Source organism: Pediculus humanus, genomic scaffold, assembly GCF_000006295.1.
Source record: "Pediculus humanus corporis 1103172108281 genomic scaffold, whole genome shotgun sequence".
In the NCBI taxonomy this organism is placed as follows: Eukaryota; Metazoa; Arthropoda; class Insecta; order Psocodea; family Pediculidae; genus Pediculus; species Pediculus humanus.
This window is the reverse complement of record NW_002987850.1, coordinates 1628862-1644689: the sequence shown is the minus strand read 5'-3', so window position 1 is coordinate 1644689 and position 15828 is coordinate 1628862. Positions and strand designations below refer to the sequence as shown.

Sequence of the window (15828 nt, the reverse complement as noted above, 5' to 3'; positions counted from 1 at the left end):
GAAGGAAAAATAATAATAATAATAATAATAATAATAATAATAATAATAATAATAATAATAATAATAATAATAATAATAATCGTATCGTTAAAATGTCAGATTATTAATAATTTTTTATTTTAAAACGACATCACGGAATGTTTTTTTTTTTTTTTTTTAAATTCACGATCAATCGAAAGTTTATTAAAGAACATTTTATTATTATTTAATAATACATAAATGAATAAATAAATAAATAAATAAAATCAATAAAAATAATTTAATAATCGGTGGTTGAAAAAAAAAAAAATAAAAGAAAAAGTTTTTAATTTTTGCGTTTTAGTTTTATTCGTTTTACAAAAAGTTTTTACGTTTCATCCCCCTCCCCCGCCCTTCTTCTATCCCCCCCTCTTCTCACGTACGTATTAGGATTTGTGTGTGATAATGTATATCATCTATCTGATGATGATGATGATGATGATAATTTTTAAATGTAACAATAACTTAAATACGAACACGAAAAAGGTCACGAAAAACTTTTCCAATTACTTATCGTTGTTGTTGTGATGGTTTACTATAAACTACCTGTAAACATTTCGTGAACTGATAAAATTTAATTTTTTTTTTTATTTAGGACAAAATAAAGATAATCTTATTAAAATAATAATGATGATGATGATAATAAGGGTTTTGGTCGGAAACGGGATAAAACCCTTATTTTTTTCGTTATTATTTCCGGTGTGAATTTTCCGTGTGAATGATAATAACAAAAAACATTTAATAAGGGGAAATTGTGGGGAGGGGTATTGCGTGTGCGTGTGTAAATTGTTTTGTTGGCACTCTTAACACACACACACATGACGAAAGGTTTTATAAAAAACATTCAAGGATTACGACATTCATTCCTTTTCATAGAGAGAGAGAGAGAGAGAGGGGGGGGGAGGGGACAAGGGCAAAAATAATTTAAAAGAAAGGATCGCGTGTATATATGAAAAAACAACAATCACTACCGTATACAAATAAATAATTAATTAATTATAAGTTAATTAAGGGGTTGAAATCGAATTGGTTTTTACATCCGGCAACGCCATTTTTAAAAAAAAAATTATTATTATTATCATGTTTCAAAAAAAAAATTGATTTTAATTAAACGTGTCAATTATTCATTTACCAAGAATAATAAAGATTAATAAAAAATAAAAAATAAATTTATCGATAGCAAACAATTGATGAAGTTGATTGAATTTAATGTGTCGGAAAAGGAGAGGGAATATATTGGGGGGGGGGGGGGGCAGTCGGTGGGGGGACAGAGTCGGGGAAGGGACGGAGGAGTAATAAAACAAAACATGCGTTAATGCGACGCCAATCCAAACGTTATACGAATTCGTGAATCGTAGCAAAAAAAAAAATAAAATAAAATTTCGATTTTTATAACTCGATCGATATTATTCGAGTTATTTATAATAATAAATCGATTATCGAAATTTCAAAAAAGAAAATCAAATCGAAACATTTAATGAGAGCAAATGATACGAACGTGGAAAGATTTATAACTTATTAATTTTAAAATTTAACGAAAAAAAAAAAAAAAAAAAAACAAACGAATTAAAAATCCTTGAAACGTTTTAAATAAATACATAATCAACAAAATGGCGTCGTTTATGTGATTAAATATTATTATTATTATTCAGTCATTATTATTATTATTATCAATTCAGTAGGCGTTTGATTTAAATTCAAAGTGATTTTCTTCTTCTTTTTTTTTATTTTTTTAATAAACTCAAATCTTAGTAAATAATAATAATAATAATTTTTTACGACCTTTAAAATTTTTTTTAAAAAAACAACAACAATAATAATAATAATAATAATAATAGCGACGACAGAAAAACGACTAATTGCGTTATATTTTACATGAAGCGTTTGTTTAAATTGACGATGTTTAAGGTGTCACCATAAGTCGAATCGGATTTACAGAAAAAAAACCTCGAAAATGACTAAATCGAAGGTTAAAAAAATTGATAGAAAAACAAACTTTTATTTAAAAATAGGTCGCGGTTTAAAGTACTTTGGGACACGAAAAAAAAATGGATTTCGCCTTGAAAGTGGCAGTAGAAAACAAGAAAAACAAAAACAAAATCCTGTATTAAGAGAGAATTCGGATATGAACACACACGCGCACACAAGAATGACACGAGTTTTTTTTTTTTTTTTTTTTCGAAATTTTTCCCCGGTTCCCTTTCTCTTCCCCTTCTTCTTCCTCTTTCCCTTCCCCATAGGCCTCCTCAAAGATTTTCTTTACCGAATTTAACCCCCCCTCCTCCTGCTTTTCCCCCCTAAAAAAAAAAAAACTTATCGTTCGTTCGGGACTCGTTTTTTAAATTAAAAAAAAAAAAATTTTTTTTTTTTATTTCTCTTAACCTTTTGACCTTTTCGATATGCCTTCCGTCTAATATTATTATCATCTCTTTTTTTTCAGATATTCGATTATTATTATTATTATTATTATTATTATTACTTTTAGTTTTTCGATATTTTCAACGAATAATATTTTATTATAAAAAAAAAAAAACAAAAAAAAGGTTTTCGTAACGTTTTTGTTCTTCCCACCCTCTCATCCCCTCATCCCTTCATCTCCCCTCCGTAATTCATCATCATCATCATCATCGACCCTTTCTTTTCAAGTATAATCCTTTTTAAACCTTAATCCCAAAAAAAAAAAAAATTTTCCGGTTCGTAAAATAAAAAATTTCCATTTTCCTTTTTTCGTTTAATAAAAATATGACGTAAGCATTTCACAAATTATTACTCGTAAGTAATAAAAGAAAAACGCGGAAAATTTTTTACTTTCGTTAATTATTAATTAATAAATAAATAAATAAAATAATAGGCGTGTCTAACTAAATAAATACCTGAAATTTTTTTATTATTATTAATAATAATAATAATAAGTTAAACTAGACGATTTTCTTAGAATGTATCGATTGTGATTTATTTAATTTTCAGACTTACGTCATAGGTACGGAAAAATGTGGGGATCTTCACGTTTACGTGCAGGGAGATTTATCACAACAAGATAAGAGAGCAGTTTTTTTAACGGTACACGATTTAGGATGCAATCGTGAGTTTTCAATCCACAAATAAACGTTTTCATCGTACCTGAAAATATTATTAATTAATAATTTTATTTATTTAAGATTTATCATTTTACGAATTCGTTAATCATCCAAGCATGATAGATATAAGAGATAGATCGATATTTATACACGTCGACGTACCTGGACACGAAGAAAATGGCGAAGCATTACCAGATTCGTAAGTTGATTAAATTTAAATATCCTCCCCTCCCCAACCTGCACCCATTCATTCATTTTTCATTTCGATGATTTTCAGGTTTCAATTTCCAACGTTACAAACCCTAGGAGAAGATCTCGTGTCCGTATTAAATTTCTTACACGTTAAATACGTTATTTGTTTGGGCGAAGGGGCTGGTGCGAACGTTTGTGCAAGATTTGGTTTGGCACATCCGACAAGAGTCGTCGGTATGATATTGATCAATTGTACAGGTTCGGCTGCTAGCGTTATGGAAAGTTTTAAAAACAAGGTACGTACCCCCCCCCTCTCTCTCTCTCTGTCTCTCTCGATAAATAATTAAAACTCATCTCCTTTTCTTTTTGATTAGTTTGTCAACTGGAAAGGTAACAATTTGATAAGTCAATCAGCAGAAGATTATCTTTTATTTCACAAATTTGGAAACGTGAGTCTATTATTATTATTATTATTAAATCCACTTTGCACTTTTTGATCGTCATGCACTGCATCAAATTGTTATTAATAATAATAATAATTATTATTTATGTATTGCTTAGCACATTGAATTCGATTTTGTCGTTTTTATTTATTTTTTAATTTTTTGCTTGTTTGTCATGTTTTGTTTTTGTTTTATATAGTTTTTAAACATTTTGCTTTCATGTTCAGACTCATCATCGTCACGAATGGTTCAACGGACATAATGGCGTAAGTAATTTGTTTAGTAAAACAATCTTTAAACGATTGAATAATAATACAAGTTTTTGCCTCACGCCTGTGTGTGTTATGCCTGCCTCTCGATGCAAAACGATAATTTGTCACTTCCGGTTTTGTTTATTTTACCTAAAAAGAAAAATTTTTTTTTTTTTTGTTATTTGCAGCAAATAATGAGCGACAATCAGAAAGACAAAGAACGTGTAATGGCAGAATTCCAAGCACGCATACGTTCGTCAATTAATTCGAAAAATTTAAAACTTTACGTGAACGCTTTTCTCACGTGAGTTTATACGATAGAATTATTATCATCATCATCATTATTATTATTTTTAAAAGAAAATTTTTTTTTTAATTTCCAGTCGTAACGATTTGCCGTTGAAAAATAGTACAACCGACATACTTTTAATAACCGGAGTTCTTAATTCCACGGCATCAGTCGTTGAAAAACTTCATAAGGAAATGCCGGATAAAAATAAGGCGACACTTTTAAAAATAGAAAGAGCAGGAGATGTTTTATTGGATGCTGTGAGTTCATCTCACACCACATTCGCTCTTATTTTCTATCGAATAATTATTTAAAAAAATTTTTTTTTTCTTCCAGCCGGCTAAGGTAGCACAAGCCATTTTATTATTTTGCAAAGGATTAGGATGGCTCACGTCGGTCACTATGCCGGGTATAGACAGACAGAGAACGTTGTCACAAAGTAGCCAAGATGAAAGTCCACTCGGGAGTAACAAGGGTAGAAGATTATCCCGAGGGATGTCAATGGAAGAATACGATAAGCCAAACATAAGAAGACTATCAATCACTCAAACCGGTCTTCCTCTACCGAACAAAAACTAAAATTCAAACTATAGCTCTGCAATATACATACATAATAATAATAATTTACATTAATAAGTGTACATTAAATAATAACTCAAACGATAATAATAATAATAATAATAATAATAATAAAAAAGTATTTATTAACTCTTTTGTAGCATATTATTATTATTATTATTAAATAGTTATTTAACGTGACTATAATTATAAATATTTTTGTAGATGAAATAAATAAATAAATAAATAAATAAATGCTTGAGCATAATGATGATAATGATATGTATTAACGATGCTTTTCATAGAGAAGATAAAAAAATTTTTTTTTTTTTTTACAATATTAATTATCCAAAATTAAAATTTATTTTAAAATTATTTATTATTATCGCTTGTAATTATATACATATCGTAAATAATAATATAAACGAGTGGAAAATATTATTATTATTATTATTATTATTTAAATTTTTAATTAATATCCGGCCAAAATAAAATATGATTGATGCCTTTACAATATAAATATGTCGATTAATATTGCCAAATTTTTTTTGTGTATTAAATTAAAATAAAAAGCCAAATTTTTAAAAAGTTTTTATATAAAATACAAATTTTTTTTTTTTTTTTACAATATTAATTATGCTGTAATATTATATATTTATAATACTAAACTGTAAACATTATTATTATTATTATTAATTTAATAAGGAATATAAAGGTTATATTTAAAAATAATTTTTATAAGTGTTATCATTTTACTTGACCTAAGATATTTTTCATATGTGATGATAAAACGTTTTTTTTTTCTCAATTTTTTATATTTATTTAATTGTTTTGTTTTAAACAAAATGATTTTTTTGTCCATGAGTTTGATTTTGATAGAATTTGATTTATTTATTACGTCATCAATTATCAAATAATTTTTTCTTTTTAAATTTAATATTTATTTTTATCATGAAAAATTGAAAAGAAATCAACAATCCCTATGGGTAAATAATATTTTGATCGTTTAATTTTATATAATCACATCACTAATATAAATAAATAAATAAATAAATTTTATCTCGATTTTATTTTTACATAAAATGTTGTTTACAACCAAAACTTATCTATTTTTAACTTTTTTTTTTTTTTTTAAACTTTGTATGTTTTATTTAAATAATTTGATAATAATAAATATTAATACTTATTATGTACGTACGTATATTAATTTTAAAACAATAATATTAATATACATAAATAAAACGTTTGACTTTTTTTTTTGTAAATTACGTTAAAATAATAAATAATCTTGCGTGTGTTTGTTTACAAAATGCGCGGGAAAAATATCACAGCCTTTTATTAAAATCATTATCGAAACCTAGTGACGATACCGGTAACTACTGCCAAATAAAGATGGAGGACTACAGTGGTTTGGCAGTTTAAAACAAGAAAAAATTAATTAAACTTATTAGTTTTGTAGTTAATAATCCGTAGTTAATAATTAAACTTTATTAAATTTATATAAAATTTTCCGTGTAATATATACATATATATATCTATTTTTGCAATAATTTAGTAGTATTTATTTATATAAATATATATTTTATAGTTAAAAAAAATTTAATCAAGTGTTTCGTTAGTGATGATTTATACATTTGAGTGGTTTTCGTCAAATGATGATTATATTAATCCGTTATTAAGTAATTGATATTTTTTTTATAGAAAATCAGTGGCGTATGATGTTTTATAACTACATGTAAGTAAGTAAAACATTAAGTAAAGTAAATTTTTCTTCCAATTCCAAAAAATGTGGTAAAATTGATATTAATTACAATTTTACCACATTTCCATGCAATCAATTGCATTTTTCTTACCCTTTATCTCATCAAATTGGTTTTTGTTTCGATTAAAAATAAAAAAAAACAACACATAAATTTATTGTAAATATTTTATAATATTAAACTTTTTTCAAACAATTAAAATATATAACAAAAATACATATAATTATAGTTATATATGTATACATATATATATATATATATATATATATATATATATATATATATATATAAACACATTTAAAAAAAAAAAAAAAATAAATTTAATATGCATACATATATATATATATATATTTTAAAATAACACCATATTTGCAATTTCACATTAAAAACTTGCACATGAAAACTTGACCACGCTTTTAAATCGATTCCCAACCTATCATACAGGTTTGGTTTATTAAAAAAAAAAAAAATTCTAATTAAATTTTTTTTTTTTTTTTTTTTTTTTCTTTTTGTTTTTGTTTGTTTTATGGGGTTTCGTCTAACAAATCTTGTTTTCTGTTATTTATTTATTTATTAAAAAAAAAATTAATAAAATTTAAATTAATTGCAAATTTGGAATCATCGAATTCACAATTTTTTTTTTTTTTAATCAAATCTTGAGAATATTAAAAAAAAAAAGAAAAGAAAAAAAATCCAGAAAATAATAATGATAATAAAAATTTTTACACCACACATATTTTTGATGATTGGAAATTTATCTCCCTCCCCCGATAATTTAAAAAAAAAAAAAAAAATCAATTATCGAATAATTGAGATGCAACCTTGCTTCAACAAAATGATGTTTGTTTTTTTTTTTTTATATAAAAAAAAAAAAAAAAAAAAAAAAAAAAAAAACCCCTTCTTTCACCCAATTTTTTTTTTTACAAAACCCGGAAAACCCTTTGGAAAAAACGGAAACTGGAAGGCTGGACCTTTTCCCACCCTTTGTCCATTTCAAATCACCCCCCTAAGCCCGGCTCATATCCCTAATTAATTAAAAAAAAAAAAAAAAAAAAAAAAAAAAAAGCAGGCTCGTGTAAGCCAACATTTATAACAACCAATAGTATATCATCATCATTTTGTCGTTGTGGGTTGAACCTTTTGTCTGTTTGTTTGTTTGTTTTTTATCATTTTTGGTTATTATTATTAAATTATTTATTTTTTTTTTTTTTACTTTTGGTTTTCTTTGCTTTTTCTTTTTCTTTCTTCTCTATTTTGTGATTTTGTTTTAATCGCTTTTAATTTTTATTATTATTTTTTTTTTTTTTTTGTAATGTTTGTTTTGATTGAACGATTTGAATTCATTTTATTTAAAATTTTTTGATCAGACACATATACTGAATACTGTACTGTTCAAATTTTTTTTTTTTTTTTTTTTTTTTTCAAATTTGTCCTTTTAATTTGTGGCTTGCTGTTGTTGTTGTTGTTGTTGTTGTCAATGTTGTTGTTGATTTTTTTTTTTTTTTAATATATATATTATTAATACCACACACACCTTTTCGAAGGTGATCCTCTTTAGGTTTTTTTTTGTTTATTATTTTTTTGCTTGTTTGTTTGTTTGTTTGTTTTTAGCAGAAGAAAATAAATTAAATGATAATCATTATGAATAATAAAGTAAATAAATAAAAATAAATAGAGAGAGAGAGAGAGAGAAAGTAAATAATTCTGTTTTATCAACAGGCACCAGGTATTTAGTTAATTAATTAATTAATTGATTAATTTTTAACGTTTTTTTTTTTTCTTAAATCCATTCCTCGGATTGATTGATTGATTGATTGATTCAGACAGACTGATTAAAATTAAAACTTTTTTTTTTGTTTTTTTTTTTTTTTTTTTTTTTAATCCTAAATACCTATAACGTTATATTCTGTTGTTTACTCAGGTTTTTTTTTTTTCTTTTTTCTTTTCTTTTCTTTTCTTTTCTTTTGGTTTTTTACACTTTTGTTCCTTTTACACTTAGCCGGTAGATTGATTTTTTTTTTTTTTTTTTTTTTTCTTTTTTCCTTTGTTTGTTTTTATAAATCGTCGCTTTTATGGTGTGAAGCTCTTAATATAACATCGTCATCATTCGATAGTTCTTCGTAATCTTTTTCTAATGTTGCCAAATCTTCTCGCGCTTCGCTAAATTCACATTCTTCCAAACCTTCGCTCACGAACCAATGAATGAAAGCTCTTTTGTTGTACATGAGATCGAATTTTTGATTTAATTTTCCCCAAGCTTCGACTATGGCTGTCGTGTTGGATAACATTGCAACGGCTCTTTGAACTGTCGCCAAATTACTTCCCGGAACGACGGTGGGCGGTTGATAATTGATTCCGACCTGCGCGAGAATAAGAAATTAATAAAATGTCAAAGGGATTTATAAGATTATATGATGGGAGTCGAATGAAATATACCTTGAATCCCGTGGGACACCAATCAACGAATCTGACTGCGCTTTTCTTTTTCATTGCGGCTATGGCTGCGTTGACGTCTTTGGGCACGACGTCTCCCCTGTATAACAAACAGCAAGCGATGTATTTTCCATCCCTGGGATCGCATTTGACCATTTGATTGACCGGATCGAAACATTGCGCCGTGATTTCCGCAACCGTCATTCCCTCGTGAAAAACTTTATCGGCGGATATAACGGGAGCATAAGTCGCAAGGGGGAAGTGAATTCTCGGATAGGGAACCAAGTTGGTTTGAAATTCTGTCAAATCTACATTCAATGCTCCGTCGAACCTTAGCGAAGCGGTTAAAGACGAAACTACCTGCATCGAAATCGATAAAACAATTCGATTATTCAATTTTATAATCAATTAAAAAAAAAAGGGGGGGAGGGAGGGAGGGAAATAAGTTCCCGGTGCGTACCTGACTAATTAATCTATTCAAATCTCCGTAACTGGGTCGTTCGATTCCGAGTCGTTTTCTACAAATGTCGTAAATGGCTTCATTATCAACCATAAAAGCGCAATCGGCATTGTTGATTGTGTTGTGAGTGGTTAAAATTGCATTGTAAGGTTCTACTACTGCAGTCGATACCTGTAGAAAGGAAAAAAAGAAAGTGTCGCTTTGAAACATTTTGTTAAAAAAAATTAATTAATTTCATAAAAGGTATGAACTCACTTGAGGGGCTGGATATATGGCAAATTCTAATTTACTCTTTTTACCAAATTCGTCAGCTAATTTTTGCATCAATAAGGCGGTGAAACCACTTCCGGTACCTCCACCGAAACTGTGAAAGACAAAAAATCCTTGGAGGCCAGTGCATTGATCCGTCAATTTTCTAATTCTATCAGTCACGGTATCAATAACTTCTTTTCCGACGGTGTAGTGTCCTCTGGCATAATTATTAGCAGCATCTTCTTTACCCGATATCAACTGTTCAGGATGGTATAATTTTTTGTACACTCCATTTCTAACTTGGTCTGAAAACAAAAAAAAAGGAGGGGGGGCGGGTATTTCAATGACCGTCGTTGTTCAAAATAAAAATTTTCATCATTCTGTTAACTACTACCTATCACGGTCGGTTCCAAATCCACCATAATGGCACGGGGTACTTGTTTTCCATTGGCGGATTCGGCAAAAAATGTCGAATAACAATTATCGCTCGATCCGATCGTTTTATCCGAAGGCATGATACCATCCAATTGAATTCCGTGTTCTAAACAATACAATTCCCAGCAAGAATTTCCCATTTGCACACCCGCCTGACCGATGTGTATCGAAATGCATTCTCTCGTTTGAAACGGCACCTTGTCAAAAGTAAATATACAAAATAATTTGTCATATATGACCGACAGGAAAACTCCTTGACGAAGGGGTAAACGAATGACGCGCGGTCGCATACATAAGTGAAGGGATGATGGTGATGGGAGTTCAATGTACGGCAGCGTGACACATGAAAACAAGTAGGGGGGAGGGGAGGAGGAGGAGGAAAATAATTCGGAGAAATCTTACCATTTTGTCGAAGAAAGTTGAATTTAGTTTCTTAAAAAATTTTTGAATTTGGTTCCTCGCTGTTTTTTTGAATTTAGTCAACCAAGAATTAAATTTTAATTTAAATAAAAAAAAATCATAGACCGAAAATGTTAATCCCTTAATTTTGATGGTGTAATAATTTTCGTTGTGAAAGAAAAAAACAAAAAAAAAAAATTTTTTTTCTACTGCTGGCACCGTTCATTTTTTTTTTACTCGAAAAAAAAAAAAAAAAAAAATTAATAATAATTGTTGTCATGATTTGCCTTCCGGAAAAATGGAAAAAGAATAATCAACCCTTAAAGTGATGTCATTTTTTTTTTTTTTTCTTTTCTAAATCCCTTTTTTTCCCTCTCCCTCTCACACGCCCACTCGCACACCCGTACACATTATCATGTCTCATATCCGTTTTTATTTTTTTATTTTCAGGTTTTGATCGATCAAATAATCACAATCGATAAAATTAATAAAAAAAAAAAAAAAAAATGGAACAGGGAACTCCGACGAAGCCTCCTCGAGGAGTCAAACAGTACAGGGAACCGGTAAGTTAAACAAAAAAAAAAAAAACAAATTTTTCTCAAAAGTTGTACAAATTGTTGTTGTTTATCACTGTTTGTATTTAAATGTAAATAAACAAAAGTTTTATTATTATTATTGTTATTGATTTCGTTCGATTTGTGAGAAAATGAGAGAAAAATATAAAATTTATCAATATTTTTAAAAAGGATATTACGAAGAAATGGTGGTTTCCAGAAGAACTTTTCCGCAGTTAGTATTTTAAATGATTTTTTTTTTTTTTTTACATAAGTTTTTGTTTGTTGTTGTTGTTGTTGTTATCGTGTCTGCGAATTGTCAAAGTCGCGTTAAGGTTTGGTTTTAAATGATGGTCCTGTTAGGTTCCTCCTCTTTATTGAAAATCATGTGCGAAGAAACAAAAATTAAAAATAATGATAATTGTATAATAATTAATTTCAGAGTGGTTTGTTGATGTCACTCATACGAACGTTGTCCACGAGCGAAACAAACGAGCAAAGGGAAAAGGAAAAGAATAAATTGGAAAAGGATCACGAAAGGAGTAACAAAAGGTTGGAGGAGTTGGTTTCGCAGCACAATCAAGAATTGACTCAAGTCATGCAACTCTTTGTCAAAGTTTCTTCGCTCGTGAGTTTTTTAAATGGGAATTTAAATTCGAAGACCACGTGACGTGACGTGACGTGACGACGACGACTATCTTATTTCAATTTTTTTTGCAGATAACTTCCTCTAGGGAAAAAATTAAAACCGTCAAAGACAATCTTCATCTTTGTAAAACTTTACTTAGGTGTCGGAGAAACGAACTTAAGAAATTATGGTTGGAGGGAATAGAACACAAGCATTCGTTGCAATTGCTCGAAGGAATGTGAGTAACGATGAATGTTTTCAATTCCCCTCGGTGGGGGGGGGAGGGGGAAGAAGGAGAGGCTTCTTTTCCCGAAAGAATGATGATTATTATTATTATATTTTTTTTTTTCTAGAGATCAGGTTAGAGAAGTGCCTTCACAGTTAGAAATATTTTTATCTAAAAAACAATACCTTAACGCAACTCAATTACTCACCACGACATTATCTTTAGGAGATGGTAATTTAGCCGGAATCGAAGCATTGAGAGAAGTCAGAACGGAACTACAAACGAAAAAACAAATTCTATACGGGAAACTCATGGAAGTAAGGTTTGCGTGGAAGAGAGAGAGAGAGAGAGAGAGAGAAAAGAGTGTTTTTCACGTTTTGTAAATTTTTTTAAAATTTAATTTGATTCGTTAGGAATTAAAACATCATTTATACGTAATTCCATACAATGAATCGTCGTCATTTAGGAGACAGGGAAGTGGTAAAGAATGTTTTTCGCCATTTCAACGAACGGGAGATCTCAGGGGTTCGAATAGGGGATCAAGAGCGAGACGAAAACTATTGGATGCGTCAATGAAGTGAGTGAAAAGGAGAAGAAGGAGAAATTCAAGTGGAACGATCTGGAGAAATGAAAAAAAAAAAATTTTTTTTTTTCGATTCCAGGGCTGGAACCGTAGAACAAGATCACGAAAATCCCTCCGACGAACTCGACAGCATGGACAGAGAAGAAAAATTGGAACATTTTTCCGGGATAATATCGGAATGTTTGGGATTGTTACAAAAATTGGGAGAAGCCGTCGAGGTGAGGGGGGGGGATTTTTTTTTCTTTTTACACATCATTAAGTAAAGTGTGAATGATGATGATGATGATGATGATGATGATAAAATAAATTTAATCGGTTTTAGACGATAAAATCTCAAATGCACGGAGAATTGATGACGATAGTTTCGAATGCAACGAAAAACGTTTTGGAATCGTCACAATCCGTGACAACGATCGCCATCACGAACGAGGGAAATCGTCAGATGAATTCATCGAAAATGTTGCTATTGAATTTTTTAGAAATAATATTCGAACAATTTCGAAAAGTCGCAGACGGTCACAAAATAGTTTTGAAATATTTTACAAAAACGGCGGAAAAATACAGGTTGGACGTGAGACTGTACGAAATGGCGGACGTTTGGAGCAAAATACAAACCGTCGTAAGTTTTTTTTTTTTTTTTTTTCTTTCTTTCTATTTTGTGTCCATTTTGTGTGTGTTTTGTTTCTATTTCGGTCTTTTTCTTAGCTCCAGGGACTCTTGACTGATTATTTAGATGCCGACAACGTTTTGGGTGATTCGATAAAACCTTCCTCGTACTCGGATCCGGCCGTCGTCGACATATCCAGTTATTTTTCAAAGAAAAAATCTCAGCGTCAGAAAAAAGTTCATTTGTTCAAATTCGATTGCGTTTCTCATTCCCTGACCGCGAATTCGCATTCGGATGATCATTCGAAAGGACCTTACGGGGTTTGTTTCATATTATTATCATCATCATCATCATAATTTTTTATAATTATCATTATTATTTTTGATTTGACAGGGGAAAAGCAAGCAACTCGTTTGTCCGAGAGACATAAACAACGTTACCGTCATATACATACCATTGCGTCGTTTCATAGACGAAATCGAACAGTCCATCGACAACAATTCCGGGAGTCCCTGCATGTTGAATAATTTTTTATCGGATTTCATACGGGACAGGTTCATGCACAAGCATCATTTCAAAGCGTCGTTGAAAATAGAAAACATAAGCAAATCACACGACGCGTGGAAAGAAATAACGGATCCGGATATGACGAAGAAAATGGGTTTGTCACGACCGGTTCTCATGGTAACGTCCCTCCCCTCCCCCCTCTCCTGCTGCTCCCCTTTTGAATTTTTAAAATATATATATTTTCTTTTCGCAGAACACCGTGACCGTTGAAAAATGCATGACGGAATTAAAAGAATTGATGAAAAGTCTTCCAGCTTACGCGGATAAATTTTTAACAATCATTTGCAACGTTTTAAGGAGTTACCGTGAAATATGTCAGTCCGTTTACCGAGGGATAGTACAACCGGATTCGGAGGATAAGAAAATATGGAGCGCGTCGTGGCTCAAAGATGACGACATGAGTCGATTTTTAAAGTTTGTATTTATTGTTATTATCGTAGAAGATGTAGACGACGACGAGAGGGTTGTTGAAATTGTATTTGTCGATTTAGATCTCTTCCAAATTGGATGGAACTTCAAACGCACAAACCGACTCACAGACGTGGTAAAAATCTCAGGAGAGAAGAAACGACGGAAGAAGAAAGTCCAGAAGATATAAGGCAGAGAAACGTTAAAGAAGCGGAAATACTCGCGAGCAACATGGGCGAATCCGGTATCAAAGCTCACGAGATATTATCGAACGTTAGTCAATTAAAAAAACTCGCACAACTCAACGAAAGCATGGTGAGACTCGTTGTTTTGTTTATAACTGCTTGAGAGAAGAGCAAGCAAAAAAGAAAATTTTTTTCGTTTTTTTAGGAGTGGTTCGCGGGTCAAATCCTACAAATCATAACGGAAGTGAAAGAATTCAATTCGGACGGATCGGGTGACAGTTTCAAGAGTCACATTTCGGACGTGACGATACAGACTCTATATCAATCCGTACACGAATTCACGGATTTGGCGGATATGTGTTTGTTGGTGTTGCACCTCGAGGTGAGTCGTCTAATCGCTTGATATCGAAAAGGAGAACGAGATGGATGAAGGGAATTTTTTTTTTAAATTTTCAGGTACGAGTTCAGTGTTTTCATTATTTACTCCCCAAATCAGAGGGTTCGTCGAAAAAATTCGATTTCATGTACGAGGAACCCGATCCGAAAGTTCAAGAACTTTCCAAAGTGTTGATAAACGTCGACGAGGCCATGGTTTGCAGTCTTCAACCGCGGAAAACAAAAGTAAGTCGTGGAATTTTTTTGTTATCTCTGAGTAATGATTGATAATGTTTGTTCTCTCTCTCTCTCTGTCTCTCTCTCTCTCTCTCTCTCTCTCTTTGGAAACAACAGTACATATTCGAAGGATTGGGAGATTTGATTGCCAAAATATTAATAAGTTCTTGCCAGTACATGGATAAGATCGAACAAAATGGTATTCAGAGAATGTGTCGGAACATGTTGACTCTCCAGCAAACTCTAACGAACATCACGTCGTCGCGAGAAGTCGCTTTGGATCACGCGAAACAATTTTTCGAATTGTTTTACAAGACTCCCGACGAAATACTCACGACCGTTTTGGAAAAGGGCCCACAATTCACGGACATGGAATACATAAACGCGTTGCAATTGATCAACAGGACTCATCCGAACGCGTATGGAAACATGAGCAGGTATTTGCAAAGGTTATCGGATATACTGGGCGAAATCGGCGTGACGGTTTAACGGACTTTTTATTATTATTATTATTATTATTGTTGTTATTGTTGTTTGTTGTTTTGTTTTTTTTTTTTTCGTAGTAACGTTCGTTCGCCGGATGATTTTATTATTATTATCATTATTATTATTATTACATCCGTTTCACGCACGCCTTTTTCTCTTTGATTTTCGAGTCGGGTTTTGTTTGTTTGTGTTGGGAAATCCGGTCGAACGCTTCTCGAACGCAATAAAAATAACAAACGAATAATAATAATAATTATAATTTTTTTAAAATAAAATTCGAGTCAATTAATAATGTAGGTACCAAAAAAAGAAAAAAAAAAGAAAAAAGTTCAATTCATGAATTAGTTATAATTGTTATTATACGGTGAGTCGGTCTCTCTCCCCCCTCCCCCCACGAAAAAAAAA

The 15828-nt window shown here is 30.5% G+C and overlaps 3 protein-coding genes across 3 annotated transcripts; 2 read left to right on the top strand and 1 right to left on the bottom strand.

Annotated features, from left to right (window-relative positions):
- Positions 1–2066: 2066 nt before the first annotated feature.
- On the top strand, positions 2067–4849 carry Phum_PHUM515600 (uncharacterized protein; the record flags this gene model as incomplete). Its single annotated transcript, XM_002431169.1, has 8 exons — positions 2067–2090; positions 2986–3100; positions 3177–3294; positions 3373–3583; positions 3662–3736; positions 4170–4285; positions 4365–4530; positions 4607–4849. 8 exons carry the CDS (start codon positions 2067–2069, stop codon positions 4847–4849), a joined length of 1068 nt encoding a protein of 355 aa, XP_002431214.1.
- A 3793-nt stretch (positions 4850–8642) lies between these two features.
- On the bottom strand, positions 8643–10458 carry Phum_PHUM515590 (tubulin alpha-1 chain, putative; the record flags this gene model as incomplete). The annotated part of the gene is made up of 5 exons (XM_002431168.1): positions 8643–8948; positions 9025–9381; positions 9482–9652; positions 9737–10038; positions 10128–10458. 5 exons carry the CDS (start codon positions 10456–10458, stop codon positions 8643–8645), a joined length of 1467 nt encoding a protein of 488 aa, XP_002431213.1.
- Positions 10459–11073: 615 nt separating this feature from the next.
- Phum_PHUM515580 (exocyst component sec8, putative) lies at positions 11074–15426 on the top strand (the record flags this gene model as incomplete). Its single annotated transcript, XM_002431167.1, has 15 exons — positions 11074–11130; positions 11564–11749; positions 11842–11987; positions 12103–12292; positions 12389–12552; positions 12638–12776; positions 12881–12961; positions 13001–13177; positions 13264–13485; positions 13559–13849; positions 13926–14146; positions 14224–14455; positions 14531–14707; positions 14782–14946; positions 15055–15426. The coding sequence occupies 15 exons, from the start codon at positions 11074–11076 to the stop codon at positions 15424–15426; spliced, it is 2820 nt and encodes a 939-aa protein (XP_002431212.1).
- Positions 15427–15828: the final 402 nt, after the last annotated feature.